The following is a 26,979-nucleotide window of genomic DNA, read 5'->3' on the forward strand; positions in this document are numbered from 1 at the left end:
GAAAAATTTCTTCACCAAAAGGGTTGTCAAGCACTGGAACAGGCTGTCCAAGGAAATGGTTGAGTCTTTATCCCTGGAGGTATTTAAAAGATGTGTAGACATGGCGTTTAGAGACATGATTTAGTGGTGGACTTGGCAGTGTTAGGTTAACGGTTGGACTCAATGATCTTAAAGGTCTTTTCATGATTCTATGAAAAATCTTCCTAAAAATGTTAGTCTGCTTTGCAATGGGATCATTTTTCTGATAAACATGTTTTTAGGGAACTTGAACAACCATCTTTTAGTAATGTACATCTCTGGACACACATCTTGGATACTTCCCATTCAACCTGGACATTCTTGTATTAAAAGGATGAGGATGTGCTTTTAGTTCAGATTAACACATTTGGGAATGTCCATTCACATTAAAAATGATAAAAAGGATCCCTGTTGTGTAGGAGGGAATGCGGTTATGAATCCTCACCAGAGAGTAGGTGTTGTATTTTGGTTTTCAGTATTTAGCCAATTGTACCCTTTCTGATATTTCTCTGAGATGTCAACTGAGAAATAGGGGGAGGTTGTTTGGGTTCTTTTGTTTTTACCAATTACTAAACGTCCAAAATAATGATGTTTGACTGTGCTGGAACTGCATCTCTGCAGCGGTGGCTCTGCCATTTGGAAAAAGTTGGTGATGTCAGTGGGTCTACAGGAGAAATCTAGCAGCAATATATTTGAAGAGTCTTCCCTTCGAGTGGAAAGGATTTCTACCACAAGTGCTGATTACTGAAATTAATTTCCTCTACACAGCACATACGCTGCAAAATTTCACTTGTCTTTTCTGCTTTTTTCCTAATGGTTTTGTGTGACAGCAAAGCAAAAATGTGGGGTGTGTGATGCTCTTGCACCTTCCTCTTTTCCACAGTAGTTGTTTTTAGCAGAATGTTAAAGCCCTTTCTTATTAAATCCAAGCTTCCCTTTTCAGGCTACAATGATTCTTCTATCCATTTAAATATGTTTCTGGAGCACATATAGGTGAAATGCTTGAAGGCCTATTAAAGCGCATGAGAAAACTTATTCCTATGGGGATTTTGCTGTGAATTAGTGGGCTTATATTACGTGCTACAGTGCTCATAGAAAGGAAGGAGTCTCTTCTGAACTGTGACTTCAATATGTCTGAGTCCTTCAACTTTGTTAGCATCCTAAGTATGCATAATACCTCTTCCCTTGAAGAGATGGCTTCTGAGAATCAAGAATATGTACTTAGGGAAGCATTAAGTGATGGAAAAATTATGACTTCTACTTCTGATCAAAGCAGAACAAAGCACTAGACTACTACACTTTCTCTGTTATTGCAGTCTGCTTGCAATCAGGGAGCTCTCCAAAGGAGAAGATACCAAAAGCCATGATACCTAGAAAAAGAAAAGGAGCTCTGGCAGAGAATAGCATCCGTGAGTTCAGCTGTCTGTCTAAAATCTAGGCAGCCCTAATGAAGCTATCAGCTTCTCCAGGTTCCTCTGTGGGTAAGAAGGGGTTTGATGCCTCCTTGCTATGGACTGGAAGCTGATGAGCTCAGTCGCTTTCCCTGGGACAGACAGGTTTAAACCCAGATGAAAAAATGCAAATGTGGATGTAACAGGTTGGAGTTTCATTCTGGTTGTAATATTCTAATGACAGAAATATTTTTAAAAAAAATAAAATCTTGAATTTAAATGAAAGTGAGATGATAAACTGTACAACTATACAGGGTTGCCATAACGCGGCAGGGTACATGGTTAGACCAGGAGTAGAAAGTGCATGGACCCACCTGACTTGCAGAGAAGCAGTCCCTAGCCTGAGAGCTAGGACTGTGATAATGACTATATTACTAGTATTTTTGTCTTCTCTGAGTACCGTGAAAACACTTGTATATAAACACATGGTCCTAGTGTCATCTGCATTTGCAAACCATGCCAGTGGTCCTGTTAGAAAATGCATGCCTAGAGTACAAATGTACAAGATTTAAATCACAGCGCAAATCACAAAGCACGTGCACTAGAAATCCTGCAACGGAGAGACACGGTCCCACTCTGAGTCAATAGCAAACTCCTCTCCACCATTTCATACAGAATCATCATTTTGTCTACAGAAAAGTTGTAACCTGTTCTTGTTGGAGTATCTGATTTCTCTATACAATACCACGTGGTTAATTATGTCGCAATAAAACTGGTTTATATTACGATGAATTCACTTCTACATCAATCTGTCTAATCCAATTCAGGGAAGCTAAACTGATGAACTGGAGCAACATAGTGGCAATCACTTCTGATAAAAAGGATGCATTTGCTTTAAATCAGAGTAATTAAAATAATCAAGCCAGAAATCTGCATTTAAATGAATGATTTTAATCTTGGTTTGCATTTACACTTTATTTTTTTCCTTGAAGAAAATCAGGTTTTCATTGGTGTGTAGCCCTCTCACTGTGATTATTACGGCTAAATATAACCCCTTACACTATACCAGGGTTTGTTTTATTTCGCGGGAGGGTGTGCAGTATCTGTGCAAATCTACATCACTTACATGCATTTATTGCCTTGGGCTCTTATTTACTAAGTGGTTTGTTCTTCTCTCAGGATTTGCTTCGGACTGGTTTTGTTTGGCTGCTCGGGTTGGTGTGGGCTCTGCTCTTCCAGGCGTTAGAGCAAGAAGGACCCCTGCCTTTTCCCTGCCTCGTCCAGAGCCGGGGTGAGACAGGGAGTGGGAGGAAGGGGCTGGCAGTGGGTGCTGTGGGTGAGCAGTGGGTGCCTGCTGGAGGAGGGGGGACCGGGTGCTGCGAAGGCAAGCGCTCCCTCCGCCTCTCCTGCCAGTGCCAGCGGATGCTCTCTGGAGCCCGTTTGGTCCTGGTGGCGCGTCCGGGGGTCCAGGGGCTGCTCCCTGCCCAGGCATTTGGCCATGACGGCCAACACATGCAGCTTAAGCGGTCTTCGTTAAATTTTCCTCATGTAACTGAACTTGATGGGTTGTATCCAGTTGGGCCTGAAATGATGGTGTGTGTGGTTTCAAATTCAAATATATTTTCGTAGGCTTGTTCCCCATGGAGCATAAGGCTCTTGACTTAGTTGCCTTTCAAACTCCAACTTGAGAAGTCTGTCCAGTGCCAGTGCTGCCAAAAACCCCTGTCACCCACCGGCTGTGGGCAGGGCCCTTTTCTGCCCCCTTAGCCCAAAACCCTCCTGCCCCCACCCTGCTGGAGGCACATCCGAAGTGGCACCGCGGGGCGAAGGCGGCACCCACGCCCGCCGCTGTGCGGCGGGGGCAGCGGGCGCAGCAGCCTTACGCACGCCCCATCAGGAAGTCGTGGGCGGATGTGAGGCGACTTATGAGGCCGAGCAGCCGCCCGCTGCCCAGCCTTCCTCCTGCACCCCGCGGGGACACGGCGTCTCTGTGGCAGGAGCCGGGCGCCCATGGCCCGGCACTGAGCCCCCTGCCTCCTCCCTGCCTCCTCCCTGCCTCAGGGCCGCGCACCCGGGGAAGCCACAGGTACTCCAGGGCTCCAGGGAGGGAAGTGGGCTGGGCTGGGCTTGTGCTCGCGGTTTTTTGGGGCGGCAGCGGGCAGGAAGGAGAAGGGGCACAGCAGCGAGTGCTGTGACTCCTTGGGCACCGTTCCCCTAACCGTGTCCCCCTCTCCTTCTGGCCCAGGAGCTACAGGAAGATGGCATGCCTGCCCGCCGCCCCGCCGGCGCTGAGGAGGTGGCTGGGGCTCGGGCTCTTCATGCTGCTCTGCCTTAGTTTAGGTAAGAAGGAGCGGCCGGCGTGGGAGTTCGGGAGGGGGGGTGTGCTGGGCCTGAGCAGGCTGCAGCACCCGTGTGCCCGTTGGCAAGGAATGGTGGCTCTCGGGGCACTTGTTCTGGTGTCTTCTGCCAGGGCGGAGGCTGGGCCAGGGTTTGGGGTGGCTGGCTCTGATAACCGTGGTGGCGAGCGCTGAGGACCCGTGAGCTCTCTCGGCTGGCTCCCAGAGGGGCAAGGTGGTCACTCATCCCAGCTGGGGTGAGAGCAGAGGGTGTTTTTGGAGCGGCTGATGTCTGCGAGGAGCGTGCGGCGCAGCTCCTCGGCCTTCGGCTTCAGTGGCGGTAGGGTTTCTGCAGTTTTTGGGATGGCTGACAGTGAGCATGCGGTGGGGAAGACAGGGCAGGGCGGAGGGGACTCGGCCTCCTGGGCAGCACAGCGCACAGCAAGTGCTCTCTCCAACAACACAAGTCCCCGTCAGAGGACTGCAAGGACTGTCCCCCGTCCTTCTCTGAGGACCTGCTTCAAAGCTCGCTAGAGTCCACAGGTCCCTCCTAACCTCAAGAGGCTTGGGATGAGTCTTCTCAGCTGTGTGAAATATTAATCTTGAAACCACACAAAACTTACTTCTGAGCTGAGGTTTATTGTGGGTGCAAAATAAGTTGTGCTTATTGGCAATTTGAGTGTTTCATCGCAGCTAATGATACTCTAGAGCAAACCTGGGCTGAACTGAGCCTTTGATTAAAAATCGAGTGATGCAAAATTAGGAGTTTTTCATGCTGATGTGAAAATGGGAGATATTTGATGCTGAGTCTCATTTTGAGTTTCTTTAAACTCAGGGAATTTAACAGGGATTGAACTGCAGAGTTCACTTGTAAAGAAAGCAACCACCTCAAATGCCGCTCATGAGATCTCTGCTCTCCTGTCTTCCCCTGCCCTCCTTCCCCGACCTCTGTGCTTGTGACGCATGTGTCAAGCATGGATGTATTTTGCCCGTACTGCAAAGGGTAAACAATCTATCATGTGCAGAACTTTTCTCTCTCCGTACTTTAAGAGCTTTGTGGTATGTTATTAATGTAATTACGAGCATGTGGTAATTCACCAGTTGTGCAGTTTGTCTAAAAAGGATGCTGATGCCAAGACCAAAGATGGGCAATACTTGGACATACAGTCTGATGCATGCTATCCAGTACTAGAAATAGGAGTTTGATAATAGAAAACTAGATGTTCCTATAGCTGTGCTTTTTTCAATATGATTTACTAAGGGAACGATAGTTTATCCTGCTTTCTGTCTCTTCATCTGTATTAGGCCCCTGCTCTTAACTTTCAAATCCTCTTCCCAGTTTCAACCAAATTTGACAGGACGCAGAGCTGACAGAGAAGTGGTGTCCTTGCCTGCTGCATGGAAGCCACTGGCTAGCCACAACAGCACCCAAACTCCAGAGCATGTGCTGCCCCTCCTCCTGCCCAGCCAACAGGAAGGGCAGGAGGCAGCTGCGAGGAGGCTGTAAGGAGCATGGTGGCACCAAGGAATTGGGAATGGGCTGGGAGGTGTGGAAAGAGGTGCCTTGGCTGGGAAACACAAGGCACAAATTGATAGGCCAGCAGGATTTCATCATCCTGTTGCTGAGAAGACTTACTTCTCCAAATCTGATCAATTACAAAAGTATAGGGTTTAATTCTGCAAGAAGCAAAGTGGGAAAAAAAGCTGTTTTAAAAGCATTATGTCAGCTTTTGGGGCACAATTGTTAGATGTTTCCCCACAGAATGAGTCTGTGGAAGTCCTGGTGCCTCAGGAGGAGGTTGACAGACTGTTAAGAACAGCAAAGCCGATGCACTTCCTTTCTCTCTCTGTATGCGTGCGTACACATCCTGCCACTGTTCTCTCCAAAAAGAGCTATTCCTACGTTAGTGACTCTTGAAAATACATGGTACGGTACCTACAAAGGAGTGGTTCTAAAAGCTTTACTGGGACTTGTAGCTGCTGCCTTCCCTGGTCTCCCACAGGGACCACAAGGACCAACTACTGACCTTGTCGTGGCAAAATTGTGAAGCCCTGGGAGTCTGCCATCGCCCTGCCAGTGACTTCCCACATGTTAAGTGAGTCACCACGGCTAGCATCTACAGAACTGACACCGTGTGGGAAAGCTCACGACCACATCAAGGCACAGTCAAAGCCAGCACTGGGAGCCGGTGGCTACATCTTGCGTCCTTGGGTTTAGCCCAGGTGTCCTGGTGCTTGCACACCTCCATGCTGTAGTGCTCGAAAGGTCAGGTAGCATGCTAGGATGAGAGCAGGTGCTCTCCCTATACTCTGTGTGAATAAAACAGTAGTATAGGGGATGCCAGGATGAATTTTTATATTGTAGCAATCGAAGGCATTAATGGCGGGCTTAATTAAAGACAATGATTTGAAAGTTGTATTTCGTAGGAAATGGTGTATGCCCCAGCTACAGAGATACATTTGTTTCCCCTTGAATTGAATTTTGCTACTCTGAGGTTCACCTGACATGACCCACTGAAATGCCAGCGTGATTTAGAGTTGTTTCTGAGATGTCATGTGCTGCTGGAGACACTGATGTACATGAACACCCTGCTGTCTCAGCACAGTGGAAAAGTGGCAGAACAGCCTTGGTTACAGCACAAATTCATTTAGTCTGAATGCATTGCTGGTATCCCCATGGGCTTGTTTTTCTCGTGCTGTTGCACCTTCACACCTCCCTACAAATTATGTTTAGGATGTTCTCAGTCCCAGTTTGTTATACTAGGAAAATGTTGCTAGAAGTCTCTCGGTATGACTTTTCCCTGCCTTGTGTGCAAACGAGGTGTAGGCACTGATTGCAGAGACCCAGCAAGCCTGGCTTTGTGTCCATGAGTATTCCTTTTAAGCTTCCCTAGAGTCTGTTCTTCCAGCTGGGGACTGCCTAGTTCCTGGTTTCTTCCCAATGGTGAAATTTTTTGGGAAGTTTTGAGGAAAATCCCTAAAGCTTTTCTGAGATATTGGAGAGTTGAGAGTGGGGGGAATATCCACTTCCCTCCTCACTGCAAGCAAGTGCTGGCTCACAAGTAGCTCAGTCTGGGAATCCCCTCTCACATGTTACTGCCAATAAAGAGCTCAGAGTGGAGCTGGGTTTCAGAAAGGGACAAAGAAGGCTGAGAACGAGAAAGATTTCCTGTTTCATGGCCGCCCCCAAATACTGAAGTGTTTAGCAATGAGCTTTAGGTGCTTGACATCTAATTTCGATGCCAGCTCCAGTATTGATTGTGCCTAGGGCAGATTTCATGGCGGAGATGACAGAAATTTCTCTTTACATACCAGATTTGCCCATTTGATCACTGGATGCAAACTGAGTTTCTATCTTATTGCTCTTGCTACCTTCAGCTGTTTTTAATTTTTCGGATGAGTTTCTGTCTCCTACCATTCCAGACATGCAGAAAAGAAATGTCTTTGGTTCAAAAATAAGAGCAGTGGAACTAAGGAACTCCTTTTTCTGTCTATGTCTCTGTCTATCCAGAATGAAACCTGCTGTAACAGCTTGTCTGGAGAAAGAGAAACCCAACTAAAGGCTTCTGCTTTTACTTACTGACTTGCTTTTACTTCTTCTGTTTTTAAAAGAAATTTAAAAATTATTTTTTGAAAAATAATTCTTTAGAAAAAAAGACAGAAAATTAACCATAGACAAGCTACATTCTTTCGCAGTCGAAGTACAGTTATATGCCTGCATACTGAGTTTGTAAAGCTGCTGGTCAAACATTCTTTTCACCCACATTGTCTCCTTTTTGCAGTTAGATCATAATGAACCCAGATAGCTCTGGTGAGCTCACATTACTCTAAAGGCAACAGCTTTTTTGCATTTCTTGAAACACTGAGACATTTGTAACCTTTCTGCAATGTGAATGTCAGATACTGACATTCCTGCATTTAAACATGCAAAGTTTGGGGCTGAAGTTTTTATGCATTTCAGTAGATTACCAGCAGAAGTTGCCACTCTGTATGCCCTCAACACCTTTCCCGCTCATAGCTGCCTCAATTCTGAGTTACAAGTGTGGTTTAATGGGTGTAATTAATCTGACATAAATGAAGGCAGCCATTTACAGAGTTATCCCCCCGCCTTGCTTGTAATGAGTTCGTTTTCTGCAGGGGTCAGCCCGCTCTCTTCAGTGCCAGTTTGCTTTTACACCCAGTGTTGTGTACCCCAGATAGGGATGCAGCCTGTCTGAGCCCCTGAGGGGGCCAAACAGGTCATTGCCACCAAAAGGTGCAATCCTGCTCCTCTCTCCTCTGCTTCTGGCTGTGTGATCCTCCTTGCCTTTGTGCTAGTTCTGGTTCTGATCCTTGGATGACTTAATCTGCCTTCCAGTTTAGCAGAAAGTTTCTTTTTTCCCCCTTGGTTTACACCAGTGTGACACATTGAACCAGACTCTGGAGAGTCTTGCAAGGAAAGCAGTGGGAGCACGTGGGGTTAGAAGGGAAAGGGGAGCCAGATCCCCTCTGCTTGTGTGGGGAAGGCATGAGATCAGTGCCAGTTTGTCATCTGGCTGCACCCCAAGGTTGTGCCAAGCTGGAGGAGAATTTTTGTGTTCATGGAAACTCTCCTTCCTTTTAAACATGTAACATGTATTTAAACGTAATATAAGTGCTGTGCACATGTAGATGTGGTATTTTTCACGAGGTGGCAAGGCAAGTGTGCTGAACACAGTGAAGTCTGTTTGTTTGGTTAAAGGAGGTTGGTATTGTTTTTAAATAGATGAACTTTATGTTTAATGGCAGCTGTTCTGTCCCCTTGGAGGGACAATCACCATCGGGAGTCTCAGGAGGTCATCTGAGATTATGTAAATTTTTCCCATTGTGGAAATGCCACAGGCTTTGCTTCTGCTTTTTCACTATTATGCTTTTAAAATATCATTGGTCCCAGGGGACTCCCTGGCTGAAAATAAAAGTGCTGACTGCTGGCTAATGGTGGCATCTCTAGCCATACTGCGCTCAAAAGATGTTCGCCTTTTGGCGAGCCCAGAATGCTACCATATCATACAAAAAGTTGTTAGAAAAGACCATCGAGGCAGAAAAGACCACCTCTGTGCCCTGCTGCTCCCACCATAGTAGGTACTCTCCTGCGTAGTTTTAAATGCCCAGCCGGCAAGAATTTCATGCCTGCACTGGGGGAAGTGCTTCAGTCTGACCAGACCTCGCTGTCAGATGCTGCTTCCTACCCGCCAAGAGAGCCCCTTCCCTGCGCTGCCCAGCCCTGCGATGCTCCCAGACGGTGCCTCCAGCTGCCTCTGCCCCAGCCTCTCATTTCACTCCCTCTGTGGCTTTTGCACCTTTTAGACACCTCGGAACTGCTTTGGTCTCATTTTCTTAGTCATCCTTCAGTTAATTACCATTCGCCATGCTACATTCTTATATAGGGTTGTTTAATCTCTCCTCCAGCCAGTCCTCCAGCTGAAGGGTTATTGTTGAGGTTGGCATCTGCAGAGCATTCATGAGTTAGTGCCTGAGCCGGAATCAGGTTTTTATAACAGGATAATGGCTGGCAGGCCTTAGCATTGTTAGCTGCACTGGTGAATATTACTATGGCTGTGGGCAAGTACTTTAGCAGAAAAAAAATATAAAAAATTGTAATTTTTCTAATCTTCAGTGGGCATAATTGAGAGGTATCATACTTGATTTTCTTGGTTACTGGGCACTTTCTATTAGTTTCAATAGTGGGCTGGCGACTTTGGGAGCACATGAGGCAGTGAGATTTAACAAACACTGAAGAAAACTGTGGCCTTAAGCAGTGGAGAGGACCTCAACTTCAAAAGCTGTGCTGCGAGGACAGCAGTATGCATGGTAGTGGTACTGGAGGAATTAGGAAAATTATCTGAGAACATCTTCAGCTGGGAGTTAAATATAGAGGAAGTACAAAGTGATCCAGTCAGCGAGAGACAGAGTCTGCAGGGGAAAAATTTAACAAATTTATTTTTGTCTTTGTGTGACAAATCTCCCCCAAAGGCCTGTCTTACACAACTGCCACATCTTATTTCTGCCCTCAAATTGGGAAATCATAAGAGTGCTGAGCCAGTTGCAGGAATTTGATCTCAGAAGGAACTATTGATAAAATATACAAATCCTCTGAGGACATCCAGATTTAGTGTCCCCCCTGCCCTTTTTTATTCTAGCAGGGTCACCACTCCATGTGCTGGGAACAGAGAAAGGGGGAAGGTTCAGAAAGACTCTTCCCTTTGCTCCTTTCCCTAAGTCAAAGACGTCCTTCTCTCCCCATCACGAGTGTCCTGCCAGTATGCAGCACAGGAGATAAGCAAGCCTCCTTCCTCTCCTCCCGAGCAACACCCATGTGGAGGCCTTAGCAGGAAAGGGGAAGATCTTAAGACATGATGTAGTCCCCATCTCACCCCAAGTACTTTGGCATCTCATCTCCAGCTTCTTGCTTGGATCTGACCTCCTGGCTAGTGCCAAGATTAAAAATTTGCCAACTGACCTGTGAAGAGTTGTGATCTTACTCATGTTATAAACAAAGCAGACTGGACATACCCAGGCAGTGGGCTTGTCCCAGCCAGGGCAGCGGTGACTCAGAAGGCAGTAGATCTTTATCTCAAGCAGTACAGAAACATGAGCTGGAGCAAGAGGGAGGGGTACTGGCTGGCTGCAGCGAGCCCCTTTACCAAAATATTTCAGATTCCCTTTCTTCTTCTCAGTTGCTAATTGCAGATTGTGGAACTTTTTCTTGATTAATGGAGTTTCCTTCCCTTTGAAACCAGGTTTTTGACAGAGTCATGACTCAGTAATGGCACTTCTTTTCATTCCCCATCTGGTTGGATGGCCTTGCTGGTTTTCGTGGCAAAATGGCAATCAGAGGGTTGTGAAATCTGCTTTCTGTGAGCAGCAATTAAGACTGGAGAAAGCAGAGCATTCCATCTGCAATCTGCAAAGGAAACTACAGTCGGACAGAGGGCTTCCGCAGAAGTACTGCATGTCGATGAAACTGGGCCCACACTGGAAACCAATATGTGTTGAGAGTGCCCTGTGAATCACTCTAAAATGGGTGGTACCTACAGTACTCCCCTGCTTATCAAAGTATGCTCAGGGAGACCAATGAGATTGATAATTTCATGTGTCATCAACAGGGCCTCAAGTTAGTGCGCTGCTGGAAGGAAAAATGGGATTAGTACACACCCACAAAGATGGACTGTCTTTCTGTCTATAAATGCAGGAAGGTGTTCTCTGGTTTTCACAGCTGCTTCATGACTGCAAGGGTTTCTTCACCAAAGGTTTTGCACATGAAACAAAACAGCACTAAAGTGGAATGTAGGCTGCTGAAGGAGTCAGGCACCAAAACACCATGAGGATGTTATAATCATTGCCAAATCAAGTGGTATAGAGCTGGGAAAAGCAAGGTTACTGTTTTGTTTAGGAGGAACGTGGCAATGTGAAGACGGGAAGTGCATAAAGTCACGTAAGGGGTGCGTGCCCTTGCCATGCTGCTCCAAGCGGGGCACTGTGAGGTTACGGTGCAGAAGTAAGCAGAGATGAACTTTTAGAAAAACCTTTTCAAATCATTTCCCTACCCCAGGCCTGCCACGACATCATTGCAAACTAGGACTAATCCCGTCACTTAATTGCTGCTGGCACGCTTGACTAGCATGAGCAGGTACGTGGAAGCGAGACTGAGTGGAACTGCTGCGGAAGGAAGTGCGTTGTTGCTTTCCTTCGGGTTGCCTTCTCTTCTGCTCCTCTCTCTCACCACATTTGGGGTGAGTAAGGGAACATGACCTCACATGAGGTCACTGTGGCATGAGCAAAGTGAACTGGGTTTGCTTTGCTAGAGCAGCCTAGAGCAGCTGAAGGGTAGCAGCAGGCCTGCGGTTCATGACCGGAACATTGGGCTTGGGGTTGTGCAAGGAAAGGGCTGCTCCTCCTTCCTCTGTGTGCTGAAACCTCCCTTTGCATGCCTCTACCTGCTGAAGTGGAGTCTGCCTAGAAAGAGCCTAGGAGGTTTGACAGACATTTGTGCCTGGGTTAATATGCAGTCACAGACTCCTTAAAGAGGATGGCCAGCAGGGCCTGCCAGCACCCACTTTTCTCTGTTTCATCCCATCTTTCCATCTTTCTCAATGCACGGGGTCTTTATAGCAAAACACAGAGGAAGGCAGTGTTTTTGTGTGCTGCCGAAACCTCACAATGTCTCTACATAAAGTCATCTGTGCATCTAATAGGGTCTTTTCTGTGATCAGTGCATTCACGTGAGTCTGTCACAACACTGGTTTATATACAAAGCATTCCTTCACGTGTGTAGCACAGGGTGTTTGCGGACTTTTAATTCCATGGAAAGCTTTGGGAGAATCTGATTCCTCACTGGTAAAGTCACTTGGGAAAAAGAAGAGACCAAGAGGAAGCATCTAGCCCTTTAAAGATTCAGCTTCTCAAAATTTCTCAATTTTTCAACTAATTATCTATCTTGATCAGAAATCCCCATAAAATACTGTGTAATCCTCAAAGGATAAACCCTGCAAGTTTGGGGTGAATGTGCTGTTCACGGAAAATGAGGGACCTGAACTGCAAAATTACCCGGGGACTGTTGGGTGTGATTCCCGTGCTGACCCCAGGGGATGGCTCCCAGGAGAAAGTCACAGCTCCACGAGACGTGTTTTCCTCAGCTGGCCCAGCCCATTACCAGAAGTGCCCTTGCCTCACCACGATAGGATGTGTACCTCCTCCCAGGGCTGCCCCAAGTCCCTTTTTCCAGCCCACACAACAGGCGGAGGGCAAGAAAGATGTTGGCGCCCCATCAGAGCAGGAGTCCCATGTGCATGGTCCTAGGCAAAGTCAACGATGCCAAATAATTTAATAGTAGAGAGACCAGCTGCTGTTGCAGTGATGAATAGGGAACCTTACAGAAAAAAAGCAACACAAGACTGGTTTGATCCTCCCAGTTTTGGATGGTCACCGACAGTTTGCCTCAGAGCTTTCGGTAGGACTTTTGGTCGAAAAATATGCAGATCCACTGTCTTACCTGATGCTTACACAGGAGCAAAGGACTCCAGGCCCACCAAGAATGACCTTTCCCATCATGTGCCTTGCTTTGTGGGTCATCTGTAAAGTGAGGTAACACTCCCCAAAAAAAAGGGAGAGCAGTTTAAAAAGGCAGAGAAATGGGGAACAAAGGGCAAAGAGAACGGCTTTGGGGTTTCTGTTCACCAGGAATTATCTGAAGGTTTCCAACAGTTCAATGCTGCATCTCTAGAATGTTGCATGGTCTTTTACTGCCTTTTTCAGTCAAATGTCTCTGCAGGACTTCTGTCCCAGAGGCAATCTGCTCTCTATACCACCTGACTCTATGTGTAATCAGGATAACCAAGCTCTCTGTGGCCACGGAATTTCTGAAACACACCTTAGGCAAAGAGTGAAGGAAATAGGGATATGGGCTCAACAGCTCTCCCACTTGCTGACTCTCAGAGCAAACAAGCAAGGACGGTTTTCCTATGCATGCACTTTTCCGTTCTAATTAGGCCTGCTGTATGGGGCATCTGCAGCACAGGTGTAGTTTGAATGAAACATGTTTTTCTGCCCAGGGAACAGAAAGTCAGCCCCTTCATCAGTTCAGCGCTGCCACAGGCCTCCAGTGACAGAGTGATGTGCATGCACATCAAGGGAGCAGGTGGGTTTCAGGGGACTGGGAAGAGGACAGATCTTCTTTCTAGAGAAGTCATTAAAAATTATTTCCACAGTGGATACCTCCCCCACAGCCTGGTTACAGAGAGCATTCAGCACAGAAACGGGATGGAACAGAACTGAATTTTCATTTTTGCTTTGCAATTCACCTTTAAAGTGAAAGGGGACTTTTGTGGGGCTGAATGACTCTTCATGGACTTTGGTTCCTTCAGGCTTGCAGCATTCAGGTTGCAGTTTCAAGGGTGCAGAGCCTTTTAAGGGTACGTGTGACATCAGCAGGAGTTTCCAGCCCCTGCACATGTACTGCCGAGAAGGTTTTTGTTCTCCTTTTGGTTGCAAAGGAGACTCCTAGGGGCAAGGCGTGGAGAACCTCAGGCAACTCATGATGTGATGTCACCCTGACATTTACTGTACGCCTACTCTTCCCCTATTGCTGCAAAAGAAAATAGAAAATTCTGTTTATCAGGCTCCACAATCCCAGAGTTTGACTGGCTGCTCTTGTGAGTCTCTCCAGCAATAGTAAGAGCTGAACTGTGAGAACAGCAAAGATGTGGTCGAGGGAAAAACCACACACACACAAATGCTGCAGACACGCAGAAGGAGGAGCTTCAAGAATCACAGCCGTAAGTGGGCTGTTTTTAAGGTGAACAGAAGGAAATGATTTTTCACACAGCATGTCATCAAAACTGTGCAACTCACCGTCACAGGATGTTGTGGAAACCAAAATATACACGAGTTCCTGAAGGGGCAAGAACTCCTCCTGAAGGATGTGTCTAGCAGTAGTGATTAAACAGCTGATGTCAAGAAATCCCTAAATTCCTGGCTGCCAAAGGTTGGCAGGGTATGGCAGTTTTATCCTGTGTAGTGTGGAAGAACTAGTTTTTCTACCATTTTGCTACCGGTTGCTGGCTGACACAGGTCAATGGGCTGAGTGGGCTCAGTCCGGTCTGCCCCAGTCCGGTTGCTCAGAGTCTGCGATGCATTATAAGGGGAAGTACAGGTAGTGCGGGGTGAAAACTGAGTTTAAATCTTTCCCTTTGGAAGACCAATGAGGTGGCTGAGTGAAGGGAAACCGGTTAAATGAGCAGTTGCTCATTTAATTATGTATTCTGCTTCATTTAATTAGTATTAAGAAATTCCAAAGTGTTGTAAGGACCTCCTCAGTATTTTTCAGTGTGTTTCCTGGAGATTTAATATAAAGTGTGCAAGTGGGACAGGGGTAGGTGTGCACAGGGGAGGGGTGTGAAAACTTATTTCATGTTCTGTCCCAGGCGCTCTGCGGGGCACTGACTGAGCAGCTGCTTGTCTCCCTCCAGCGCCAGCAGCTGGAGGAGCGCGAAACACACTCTCAGCGTGTGCCACTGGGCACAGGTCAGCATGCTGCAGGGGTCTTGCTACCAGCTGTGTGGTGGCATCCCAAGGGTCTTCTGTGAGTCACTGCTAAGCAAATGAGCCCTTGAAGGCAACAACTTGTGGCTGTTTTGGACACTTTAGCAAATCTGAACGTCACAGCATCCCAGTCACACACCGAGCGCTGCACTCCATGCGCATGTCTGTGGTCTGGCATTAGCTGTGACAATAACACATGAGCCAGCACCAGCCAGACCTTTCTGGGCAGTTTTTAGATGGCAGTTCTTAGGTTCAGCTTTGTTAAGCATTCAGTTCACACTTCAGGCAAAGCCTTTGCACATGGGGTCTCACCTCCACCAACAGGTGATGCTTCATTCTCCCCATCAGTGACACACTGCCTGGTCAGGACTTCCCTGCTTTCTCTCTCAGACGTGTTTACTGAGATCTGTTCTGCAGGGAAGGATGAAGGAATTTGAACCTTCTCTGTCCTGAGGCCGGCTATTTCCTTGGTTTTTTCTGCTCTCAGTCAATGGAGTGCAACAGATTGGTATCCCCCTTCCACTAATGGAGATGGGTGCTAAGGTCATGAGACCAAGGCAAGCAGGGCAAACGTAAAGCAACTTGACCTTCTGGACTAACAAAGGAGGGTGCGCAGGGATAAACATCACCCTGAAGGCTGCACAAAGTCAGGTGAAAGCCCAGCCATCTGCCCTGGCCTTGGTGCAGCACAGGACAGCACATCAGTACTGGGTCACTCTTCCAGCAACAGCAGGAGCTCCTTGCTAGGCTGCTCCCTCGCATGTCAGGTCTGGCGCCTGCAAGCGCTCACCCACAGAAAGAGGAAGGAGAGTGGGAAAGCAGGGCTGATCATGGGAGCAGAGTGCATAAAAGTCGTAGTGTGAAACAGGGGGACTACAGCTAACATGGTCAAAGCTGTACCTAATTTCCCTCTGCAAGGGTCTCAGCTTGTTATTGTAGGCATGTGCCTGCATGCTAGGTATGGCACCGACACAGTAGCTGGGCAGGAGTTGGGGAATGCCTGTGCCGGTTTGCAAGTAGCCCCAAAAGGGAGGCCCGTGGGCCTTCGCAAATACAAATTTGTTTTAGCCAGACTAGGCTAAATTGTTCATTTGCTAATACCAGGAGGCTGATGACAATATGGCTGTAACCTTTGTTTATCATTGTAAGATCGCTTCTAGCTTCTGGGACCTTGAGAGTTTTGGGGTTTTTTCTTTAAAAAAAAAAAATCCTTCCAAAAAAAACCCCAAACCCCCAAACTAATAGTCCACTGTGGGCCTGTCTGTCACGCAGGGAACCCACTGGAAGGTGACACAGACTTTCCAAACACTGAGCTCTGAAAAGGGAGAGAGCAGTTTGGGCATGCATGTTTTTATCCCTTTACATAAATAACAGCAGTTCTTTACCCTGAGATGTGAGGAGTGTTTCTGTCCAGGCTGATAACTCTCCTGTTTTTGCCTTCAGTAATCCATACAGAAATCCCTGTGTGCCTGCTAGCTCGGGACCCTAAGTAGGACTGGAGTATCACGTAAAAGTCAATGCCAAGGGAGGCCTCCCCTCAGTGCAGAGCTGAAGTTGTAAACAGCTCAGTGGGTGATAAGGTACATTAGTGGCTGCAGACAGAGCTGAAAGAGGTGAGCTTTATGCAGCAGGTCCTGGCACAAGGTTATACCACTGTCTCACTGACTTTTGTTTGCCCCCCACCTACAGGCTATGCACTGGAGAAGAAAGTAGTCAAAAGCAAAGTGGGGGAAAAAGTCGGCCTGCCTTGTTGTTATGAAATTCCCAGCTCAGAAAGCCTATATGATTACCGGGTCTACTGGCAGAAGAACACTACGAAGGTAGTGCTTGCCTACGCAAAGGGGGAGAAGATCTTCAACCATGAGCGATATGAGAACCGGACAGAGATGAACCCCAGGAACCTCACCCTGTGGATCTCCCCCTTGGAAATCCTGGACAATGGCTCTTACCAGTGTATAGTTCAGGAACTCAGATCTCCCCAGAACCCATTTGTTTTGTGTGAGGAAACTGTCACCCTCTTTGTCACAGGTAGGTGGATTGCCTCCCTACACTTGAGGCTTTCTGGTGCCACCCTCTGGGGGTAAAGAACACTCCTCCAAGCTTTAGTCATAGTGTAGCAAATAGACTTTCATCAGGAAGCCTAAAAGGGTGCCAGAAGGTGTGTTAGCTATTACCATGCTAGCAGCCTCCCTCCTTATCTTTCCAAAGCTACCCCAGGTACAGAAAATTTGCCTTTTCCACCACCAGCCCGACACTCTCCCCTTGATGCCTCCCTCTTGGGAAAGGACACCTCCCAGGACACCTCCCCAGGTACCACTGCTGATGGGTGCCCTAGGCCACTGCTGCCCCTTGCTGTCTTTTAGGCAAAGCAGAGCCCAAGCCCTCGGTGCATGGGAAGCATCCAAACCAAAAGAGGAATGGGGTGGCATTGCTTCTCTGTGGCGACAGCAACATCCCAGCCCTGCTTCCAGAGCGCCAGCTGCACTGCAGCTCCACAGCCAAAGGCTGAACCCATCTGGAGATTTGAGGCTTTTTATCTTAAAGAAATAACTGAAGTTGTTTTGCTCAGAATGAATCTGAATCTTTTCTTGGAGGCTACAAAAAGTTCCGTTGACATTATTTTCCATTTCCACCACTGTTTTTGTTGCAGTTGGTTTCAACCAAAGGCAGAGATACTGGTAACATATATAAATATATACATGCATTTGAATACCTTTAGCAGCAGAGAGTTCCAGGAATCTTGCAGACTAGTCAGTGAATGAGCATTCCTCATCTGGAATGAGATTCATCAGCAAGAAAAACCAAGCTCCTGAGGTTTGGCTGTTGCCTGCTTGTCTGAGGGCATGGTGGCATATATACAAGGAGACAAATTTAGTGATCTTTTCTGGGAACTGATATGAAAAAAGGGAAGTGCACTGCCAGCACCCTCTCTAGCTGTGAGGGCTGAGGAGTTAGCGACATGAAAAATGTGAAACAACGGATCTCTTTTCCTCCCTGCAAATACTCCAGTTTCTTTCCTCCCAGAAATCTCCTTGCTATCTTAACAGGCCAGTTGTAGTAGTAATTGTGGTAGACTTCTGCTCCCTTTGGTAAAGTGGGATCAGTTTTTCTGGGGATCAGGCAAGGGAAATGTTCTCTCAACCCTGCTGGAATCAAGCTAACTTGAGAGAGGTGGAAAGGTGTTACTCCCTGGTGACTGATCAGGGAGCCTCCGTAAAGCAGACTAGGATGTTTGAAGGCACTTTCCAGACTGGATGTCTGTAATGCTGTACTGCTCAATAAACAGTAGGCCTGGAAGGAAATCCGGGTGTCTCCTTGTCTGCCACTGGTCAGCCGTGTGATGTTGAGCAAGTTTCCTTCACTAGTTACTAGTTACTTGGTAGCCTAGACCATGGGTTCATGTTCAGCAGAAGCTGTGGGAGACATGCTACAACCTCAAGGTCGTCTGCCTTGTGCAGATCGCCACAGTCATGTGGTCAAATGGTGAGGCAGTCAATCAGAGACAAAACCTTACCTGCTCCAAAAAGGGTCATTTTGCAGTGAGTTGAACAACTTGCTGTAGGTCTCTGCCTGGCCTTGCCATGGCTGGGGCTAGTGCCTGAGGGGGTGTGCAGGCCATGCACATACAGCTGACAGGTGTGAGAGGGAGAGTTTGGTTCCTTTGGCAGCCGTGGTGTTGGTGTGACTTGCACCCACCAGGAAGCCACACGCTGAGTTTCCGTTTCTGACTGGTGACTCTCTTGCTAAAGACGAGATTTTTCCAGTGGGAAAGTTGCCTTAAATAGGTCCTTTGCCACCCCTTGCCTCCTCCTCCTCACCCTGGGCTGTTTATTGCAACCTGTGGGCATCCTCAGTTGTACCAATGCAACTGTTTACAGTAACACCAACCAGATTGGCAAAGGGAAGCAGGCTGAAAAGGACACCACCTTTCTTCTCCTTCTGAGAGGGCCTGTGTATTGCTACACATTTTTTGCAATGACTACTAGTATGACTTGGTCTTGCTCTCAGCTGGGCCTTCTGGAGGGGCTGTCATGCAGAAAATGTAATTCAGTCTCTTGCTGGCCATCCCAGCTGAGAGCCCAACGTGTGACTCGCCTCCTTTCCCAACAGAGATGGACCCTCTGTGAGCTTCTGGATGAGAAGGGACTAATGAGGGAGGGAAGAGGAAATTGTCTACCATTGCCTGTAATACAGATTTCTATTCAGTTCCCATATTTTTCCTACCTGGCTTATGATTTTTTTCTGTTGTTCCACAAACTGCTGCGTGTAGAGAGAAATGGTGGCATTGGAGAGGTGGGGTCATGAAGTCTGTGTACTGTCAAGGGAGAAGAAGCAAAGGCCAAGGCCATATCCAGTCAAGGCTGTGGGGAGAATGCTAAGGCACAAGAGAGGCAAAACAGATTTTTGATAGAGGAAAAATGGTCTGTGGGGGAGTCTGCTTTCAGCATGGGTGATCAGGACTGCAGCCCTCGCTGTAATCTGACAGAACGGTAACTACATCTTTCTTGCTTCAGCTGACTTCAGCCAGCCGAACATAACAGCAGAAGTATCCGCTACTTCTTGTGAATCAACTGAGATGGTGGTAAGATGTTCTTCTCATGGAGGTTTCCCCAAACCCAAAATCTCTGGAACCCTCAACAACGAGTCCGTGGTGTGGAATGACACCTGGGTGTCCAAGTCCAGCCTCAGCCTGTACAACGTCACTGGCAAACTGTGGCTCAATGTGACCAAAGACGTCAGCTTCACTTGCTCCGTTGAATACAATGGCTTTGCCAAGTCCACCAGTTTGCTTCTAAGTAGGTTTTATTAACAGTTTGTGTTACGAAACCATTTTGTTGAATCTGCTGAGTTGCCTCTCTGAGAAAGCGGTACATTTTGTGTATCTGTCCTTGCAAGGATGACCCAGTGATCTCACCTGTGAGCTGCACACCAAAATTTTTCAAAGGCTGTAAGACAGCGGGGGTGGGAGAGGAGAGTTAGGACGGTGACTGACAAGCGGAGATGGTTCTGTCTTTCAGGTGCTCTACCATGAGTCACAGCTGGGCTGAGAGGGCTTCTGGACCCTATTGAGATCTGGTGATGTCAGCCTCGTGGCTCCCACGGGCTGGGGTTGCCACCATGCAGTGCCCCTCTGCACCAGCACGGTCATGCTGCCGGTTGTGTGACACAGACCTGGTTTTCAACTGGAGGGACTTGAAAAATGTGTGTGCCTTAAAAGCCACAGGTTGCATTTAAAAAGAATTTCTTCATTTAACAAGTATGTTTGTTCCTGCTTCAGTGACAGAAACTGTCATCTGGGGTCTAGACAAAATTCTGCTTTCATACACATATTTAATACAGGGTTAACTCATATGGAAAAAATTCCATCACTGTGCGTGGCTTAAAAGTGATAACATAATAGATAAGTCTGTGCTTTGAAAAGCTTGAGGCACAAGTGGAAACAGCATGAGGGAAGGCAGCACACTGCAGTCCAGATGTTTTGCAGTAGAGGGGGATTTGCAAGAAAATTCTTAGAGCCAAAAGGGTTTTTTTAATGCTGTTACCAAAAAAGTACTCTGAAATGTCTCTGGGTCTGATGTTTTCACTGTAGAGATAAGAGCACCTTCAAGAGAAGCACTATTTTTCCTAGGCAATTGTATCTTATTCATCAAAGTACTTATTCATCAATCTCATTAAAATCAAAGGGGCTCATGAGGAGAGGTGCCATTCAGCTTCAGGGCAAACACCAGAAACTAGTGCTTTATGAATATTGGTTATCGTTGGAGGTAGTGTATAATGTCCCTAGAGATGGTAATGGAAGAAGGTTGTGAATATCATACTACATAGAAAAGGAGAGGAACAACAACAAAAAATAGTAATAGTAAAACACTGTTGTCACACAGATTCTCAGAGGAAAGTGCAATCAACAGTGCCAACAGCAGTCACAAACCCCACACTTTTTGATTTTGAAGATGTGGAACCACTCCCATTTTGGTATGATAGAAATAGTCCTTCAAACAAGTCTGTCATGAACACCGAGTTCCACATAGAATACAGCCTCTGGTAAATGTAAGAGGCAGACCCTACAGTGGAGGGGAGGATTGTACAGTGGACCAGGCTAGTGCCTTACCAGCTGAATGATGGTTAATTGTGCCAGATGGAGATAATGAAAATCTGAAGATCCAGAATATGCACCAAATCTGTCCCTCCTGTTGAATTAAGGTTGTCCTGTACAAGAACAGCCCATTATCTACCCTAAAGTCTCAATGGCAGAATGGTTATCTCCTGTGGTGAAAAGCCAAAGGCTCCAGATCCACTGAAACTGAACTCTGCCACAACATTCTTTTCCTGCCATGAATAAAGAAGTCTATTCTAGTCTGTTTAACACATCATTCTCCATTACCTGTGAATTCAGAGGGAAAAAAATTAGGCATACATCTGGTGAATGGTGAAAACATTAACAAAAATTGCAGAGTACCTCTAAGAATGGAAGTTTTCTAGATACAGACTTAGACTTTTCCACCAAGCCTAACCAGTTTCTTTAAAAACAGCTTATGTATTTTAAAATATTGCCTGTCTTGGTCCTGTTCTGGAAAAGACCCAGCATTTCAGATTCTGTGGACCTGTTAAAAATTTTAGCACATAGCAAATGTGGGGGAATGGAATGTGCTAGCTTTGTCTGTTTATTGAATAGGTAAATTTTCAAGTTGAATATCTGAGTTAGAATTTGGCCGGAACCACCAAAATTCACGGATCTGCTCTTACATGGAAATGCCAATATGCTGTTGGGCCCCTTGTTTACATTTTATTTCTTCTGTCTCAGACAAAACAAATGGCTGCATTGTCCCTACTGTGCCTCCATCTTATAATGTCCTCACTGCTTCAAGTATCATCATTATCACCTTCCTTCTGGCTATTACCCTAGCAGCACGATACCTCCCAAGGCATGGTAAGTGTAGCTCCTTTTTCAAGAAACAGTCTTTTACTGCTTATGGAGTTGCTATGTAAAATACACATTTATAGAAACTATACTGACACACTAGGTATTTTTGTACCTTCTTCTCATTTCCTTTTTTTTTTTTTTTTTTTTCAATGCAGCATCTACTTTCATAAAATCTAAGTCCAGCTCAGGACTTTCCTACATTTTGTGCAGGCAGCACTAGGGTTCAGGTTTGAGAGTGAAGGGCTAAGGGGGACTTTTCACAGCAGATCGCAATATTTCCAAAATCAGGAGTATCCAGAATTGAAGAGATTCATAAAGGTCCATTTTGATGTATTAAGATGCTTGAAGACGCCAAGAATCTTGGTGATCATGATAGATACAGCAGAACACTGAGAGTTTCACACACACTACTTAGAGAAGCCCTCAGAAAAGTCACAGAGCCAATGTTACAAAAATACATAGTGCTAGGGCCACAGGAAGAACTTAAGTGTAGCAGTGTACCACTTTTAGGACAACTGTAATCAGGACAGATGGATTTGTCTTTGTGTGGCCAAAAATGGCACAGGTGAGGTGCCACATCCCACCCTATGAAGTCTTCAGTAACTCCAGACAAGTTTCCAGGGAGTTTTTCAACAGAGAAGGCGACCTCAAGCATCTCAGGGTTAGCTGTCAGCTGAGCAGATTTCTGTTATGTTTGTGGCTCAAAAAAATCTCATCTGCTAACTATTGCTCCTAATCATGCCTAAGCCTACCTAAGCCAGAAAACCCCTGAAGATGTGAGTAAACATCTAATGGATTTTTATAAAGGCAGCTAGGCAACTAGGCAGTATTGAAAGTCAACAGCTGTAGATGCCCTATCCACACTCTGTGAGCAGCTTTGAAAAGCAGTCCTGGAGAAAGACGGCAGGCTTTGCAACAAGTTAAAAATATCACCCAATCAAGTTCTGTCGGGTCACTGGGGAAGTCTGGAGACAAGAATCGCACACTGAGCACACTCTGTGTTCAGCCCACTTGAACCAGAAGCCACCAGGCTGCTCACCATGGTTGCAGTGGTATCCCCCGCTGGAAGGAGGTTATTTGCTAGGCAGCAGGGACTCAGTTCACTTAGGGACACTTGTAAGTTTGTCAGGCTTGTGTCTTCCTCTACTTCTGTTTCAACTTCAGACAAGTTCACTCCCAAGTCAAAGGTGTGGAGGCAGCATTACTATTTTTCTTTTCACCTCCTCACCAACCACATCCCTTCAAAAACCAATGTGACCGTTGAGTCAGGCTGGGCTAATTTACTTTTTGGTGGTTTATCACAAAGAAAGGAAGGTTCTGGAAGGCAGTGACTCTTGGCCACACTTGTGCGCCTCCTCATTTTCCACTCATGTGCCCCCCATGACACCAGTGCTGGTTCTTCCCTGCGGCTATATCAATGGGAAAGCAGCAAGCAAGTTGAAATCAAGAAAATCACAGCTGATCACAGTCTGTGCTGTTAGCTGTGTGGATAATGAACTAATTATAGGAGAAAATAAACTGGAATTGGAAGATTTGTCTCCAAACAAATGTAGACTGGAAATTAAAAGGTTCCTTACCGTTAAATTAGTAAGATTCTGGAGCATTCTGAGATAACCTTTTATACAGAAACCAAATTGCTTTTAAAGTAGATGTAAAAAGCATACCGGTGTGGTAGAATGTGATCACCTGCAACAGCATGGGACATGGCTACATAAACTGGAATTTCCCTTTCTGTCCCATTTTCCTAATATGCACAGGGAGTAGATCTGCTGAGTCAGGTGGTGCTATTTTGTACAGCCACTTTTGAGACAAGGCATATACTACAAGAAACTGAAGCTAGAGCTTCTCCCCAAATTCTCAGTTTGTATAGTTGTCACATTTTGGTGCCGCTGTGCATTGACACTCGTCTGGGGAAGGAAATATCTGTCCTGAGAGTCCTTCCTGACGGTGTTGCTACAGGTCACCTTCCCAGAGCTATTGTGGGAACTCAGAATAGGTCCGAGAGTACCTCTGTTGTTCTGGCATGTGGAAAGCTGAGTCGGGATCTGCCTTGATGCTAAGAGTTGTTTCTGAACTCAAAAATCCATGCTTCAAAGAGCTGAAGTGTGGGAGGGAAGAATAGAAAGATAGAGCAAAGCGGAAATGAGAGTTCTCAGATGCGTGATTGTGGTGGTGACCAAAACATGTAGATGCTTTGTTGAGGTTCACAACCCCCTACTTTGAGGAGCTCACAATGTCTCTTTGCAGTAATTTAAGAATGGAAACTCTTTAGATTTTTTTTTTTTTTGGCTCTTCAATTAATTTAACACAAAGCACAAAGATTAGACCAAGATTAGAGGTCACTTAAAATCCAGTTTAGAATCCATGTTGTAAAATTTGTGCAAGTACGATCTGCTGTAATAGTACAGAGAGATTCAGCCTGAATTATTAAAACAAAAGTCACTCATAGATGCTGACATACCAAGGGGACCTGTTTAATGTGAAGTCCTTTTAAAGCACTGAAAGAGTTGGCTGGCTGTTCTAACACTGGCTATCTTTCACTCGCTTGGTAACCAGCATTTAGTGACATGTAACTTTTACCATTATTTACCTTTTGACCTTATCTTAGCACATAGCAACCTGGATTTGTGCCAGGCTGAGGTCCTAGCCCTGTGCTAATGAGAACTGGTTTATCTATATGTCACTATACCGATAATATTTATACATTACAGAGCTTTCTATCAGATGAGACTATGGCTATGGGCCAGCCATATTCAGATGTACTGCAGAGATAAGTCCTGCCAAGGAAAACTAGAAGTAACTAGACCTTAAAGATTTTTTTTCTTTAATTTCTTCTCTCCTTTCTTCCCACTCTCAGTTATACTTTATTTTCTTGAAGAAGACATTTGGTTTCAGCACTTTTATGTCTTCCAGTATTCCAAATACTAACAAAGGATCTTCTCTTTCAGTCTGTTCTCACTGTTGTAAGCCTCAGGATTCAGTGGAAGAGGGTGTGAAAGAATGTATGAAGCCACCTGTGACCTCTAAAGTGACACCTGAAACATCATCTGTATGACCAGATCGCATCTGCAGGTAGTTTTCTTCACCATTTTTCTCTTGCCAAAATAGCTTCTCCAATACTATTAGATTCTTGTGCCATGTTAGCTCACAAAACCATGTATGGCTTTTAATACGAGTGTGTGCTGTCCTTTAGGGAAAATAAAAGCAGTAGGACCCTACTGCCAACTCAGACACATGGTGTTTCCCGGTCAGTAACTAGAGGAATGATGCTCATGTTGCTTGTGGGGCATTGCTTTGTTTGGGTTATTTCAAATTTCTAAAAATTAATCTAGTGAATAATGTTAAGAGGACCAAATTTCCTGGGCTGCTAAGCTGCTTTTCCCACAGAATGGGCCCTGCATGGATGCAAGTTTTTGTAGCATTCATTTCCTTGATTATCAAAATTTTTAGGGCCTAAATGGGTATGAAGAATGATAGAAGTGAAAGAAAAGGAACTTTTGACATCTTTGACTTGTCAGTGACTCCTCTGAACCTGTGTAAGGGAGCTGCTTAATGTCTGAGAGGTGGGTCTGTAGCATGGTCATCCATCTATCAGGATCTGCAGTGACATCCCCTGTCTCTGCCCTTGTGCTCGTTTCATGGGCCTCACAACTAAGAACTGGGCAGTCTCTTAGTTCCTGTCCTGTTGGACTCATTTGTAGGTAGCTCATCACTACTACAGGTCCCACATGTGGCTTCATCCCCTAGAGGTTATTTCTGGCTGATGCCCCATCAGTCACGTGCCTGATCTGGGATGGGAACATGATAACTGATGATAGAAATGAAGGATTGCCTGAATGGTGGTGAGGGAAAGGTACATAACAAGAGAACAACTCCATCTTTTCCAGTAAGATTAGCAATGCCAGTTCTCTTCTGAGACATCTCCAACCCCTTCAGCAGCTGGAGGAAAGGAGAAGGAAGTTTCCCCTCTAAGACTTGCCCAGAAAACACTTGTATTTTAAAAGGAGTTACATTCAGTAATGAAGTATTGTGAAGGATGGGCTGGGAAACAGTCTAGCTTACCAAGGTTTTATTGTATTCCTTTTGGCTTGAAAACTCAGCTGTGTTCAGGGCTGTGTCCTCCAAAAAGACATTTTTCAAGTCAAGAGATTTAAGGACAGATTAGCAGCTAAGTCTTATTCGCATCATTATCCAGGTGACTGCATTTCTTGCTCTCACCACAGCATGCTGAATTGCCACAGTAATGCTATAGAGTAACAGCCATAGAGTCCTAGAAGTCATGAATTTGTCACGCTGTGCGTTGCAGTAATCTAAAAGCTTAACATTTTTGAGATGGAAAGGAGGGAAAACTATCATCCAGGCCACCCATCTCATTTCCAAACCTGACCACCTACTCATGCTTTCCTCTGGGGAAGGCCCTATCTGGAACAGATACTAGATACTTGGTTAGCATGAATTCTGGGGGGTTTTGTGATGGAAATAGTGGGAGTGCACCTACTGAATAAATCCATTCTGCCACATTACTCTTTTGTTATAAAAGTTCGCCAGGCTTTTTCTGTAAGTGGCTAGTGTTTTCCAACTCCAGTGCCTGGAACAGTGTCTGTCTGTGGACAGGGATGGAAGCTGTGCTTCTGTAGTGGCTGACTGTCATCTCCTAACTGTGTGATGTGCTGAGCCATGACCTTTCTCTGCTTAAATAGGAGAGTAGTCACCCTCGCTTCGCAGAGGGATAGAGTCCAAAGGTTTTCACAGTAAGCACTGGGCCATTCTGTAGCTCGCTGTAGTGCCTGTCCTGAGCAGTGTAGCTCTGAACAGCTCTGGCTTTACTGTAATAGGAGCCCTCTTGTGGAGGGCTATCGCAGGTGATCCCCGATTGTCTTGGCTCTGCAACATTCTGGCTTTCATTTAGGATGAAGAAGAGGGAAGGAAATCAGTAAAATCTTTTCTTTGTGTCCCTCAGGTTTCTTATCTTGTGTATTCCGCACTGCAGCCCCCCTGTTTGTTGTACAGCAATGCTTACTGCGTTGACCCTTTGGCTCTCTGAAAGGGGATGACAGCAGTAGAAAACTGCTCAAGAAGACTGACAACATAATCTTGTGTGAATGAATACAAAACCCCACCTATGCCACAGAAACTGTGAGGTGGTCTCGTTACAACGGGGTTGCTGGAATTCCAACTGGGAGAACCCTCCATGTTTCTGCAACAGAAAACAGGGCAGAAAGAGTGTCATCAGCATCAACACACCAGTTCAAGC

The 26,979-nt window shown here is 46.0% G+C and overlaps 2 protein-coding genes across 4 annotated transcripts in view; one reads left to right on the forward strand and one right to left on the reverse strand.

Moving 5' to 3' along the window:
* Positions 1–3,320: 3,320 nt before the first annotated feature.
* LOC141958108 (T-lymphocyte activation antigen CD80-like) lies at positions 3,321–26,796 on the forward strand. Its single transcript, XM_074900664.1, has 7 exons — positions 3,321–3,495; positions 3,655–3,749; positions 16,493–16,831; positions 19,318–19,599; positions 21,606–21,731; positions 24,674–24,797; positions 26,686–26,796. Exons 1-6 carry the CDS (start codon positions 3,335–3,337, stop codon positions 24,778–24,780), a joined length of 1,110 nt encoding a protein of 369 aa, XP_074756765.1. The 5' UTR covers positions 3,321–3,334; the 3' UTR covers positions 24,781–24,797; positions 26,686–26,796.
* The window catches only part of TIMMDC1 (translocase of inner mitochondrial membrane domain containing 1), a 30,206-nt gene continuing 12,657 nt past the window's right edge, over positions 9,431–26,979 (reverse strand). The window contains exon 8 of one of the 3 annotated variants that reach the window (XM_074900705.1): positions 9,431–10,667. The gene's annotated coding sequence lies outside the window, so the exon portion shown is untranslated. Of the gene's footprint in view, positions 10,668–19,592; positions 19,750–26,794; positions 26,923–26,979 lie in introns of those variants that run through there. The other 2 variants (XM_074900696.1, XM_074900687.1) reach the window with 2 other exon arrangements.

The sequence above is a fragment of the Athene noctua genome, chromosome 1 (assembly GCF_965140245.1).
Source record: "Athene noctua chromosome 1, bAthNoc1.hap1.1, whole genome shotgun sequence".
Classification (NCBI taxonomy): Eukaryota; Metazoa; Chordata; class Aves; order Strigiformes; family Strigidae; genus Athene; species Athene noctua.

What these genes read in the sequence shown, in the direction of transcription:
- LOC141958108 (XM_074900664.1), top strand. Translation starts at nt 3,335, where the DNA reads ATGAGGCCGAGCAGCCGCCCGCTGCCCAGCCTTCCTCCTGCACCCCGC. An exon ending in GTCCACCAGTTTGCTTCTAA is followed by an intron (nt 19,600 to 21,605) that starts GTAGGTTTTATT and finishes CTTCTGTCTCAG; the next exon opens with ACAAAACAAATGGCTGCATT. An exon ending in ACGATACCTCCCAAGGCATG is followed by an intron (nt 21,732 to 24,673) that starts GTAAGTGTAGCT and finishes CTTCTCTTTCAG; the next exon opens with TCTGTTCTCACTGTTGTAAG.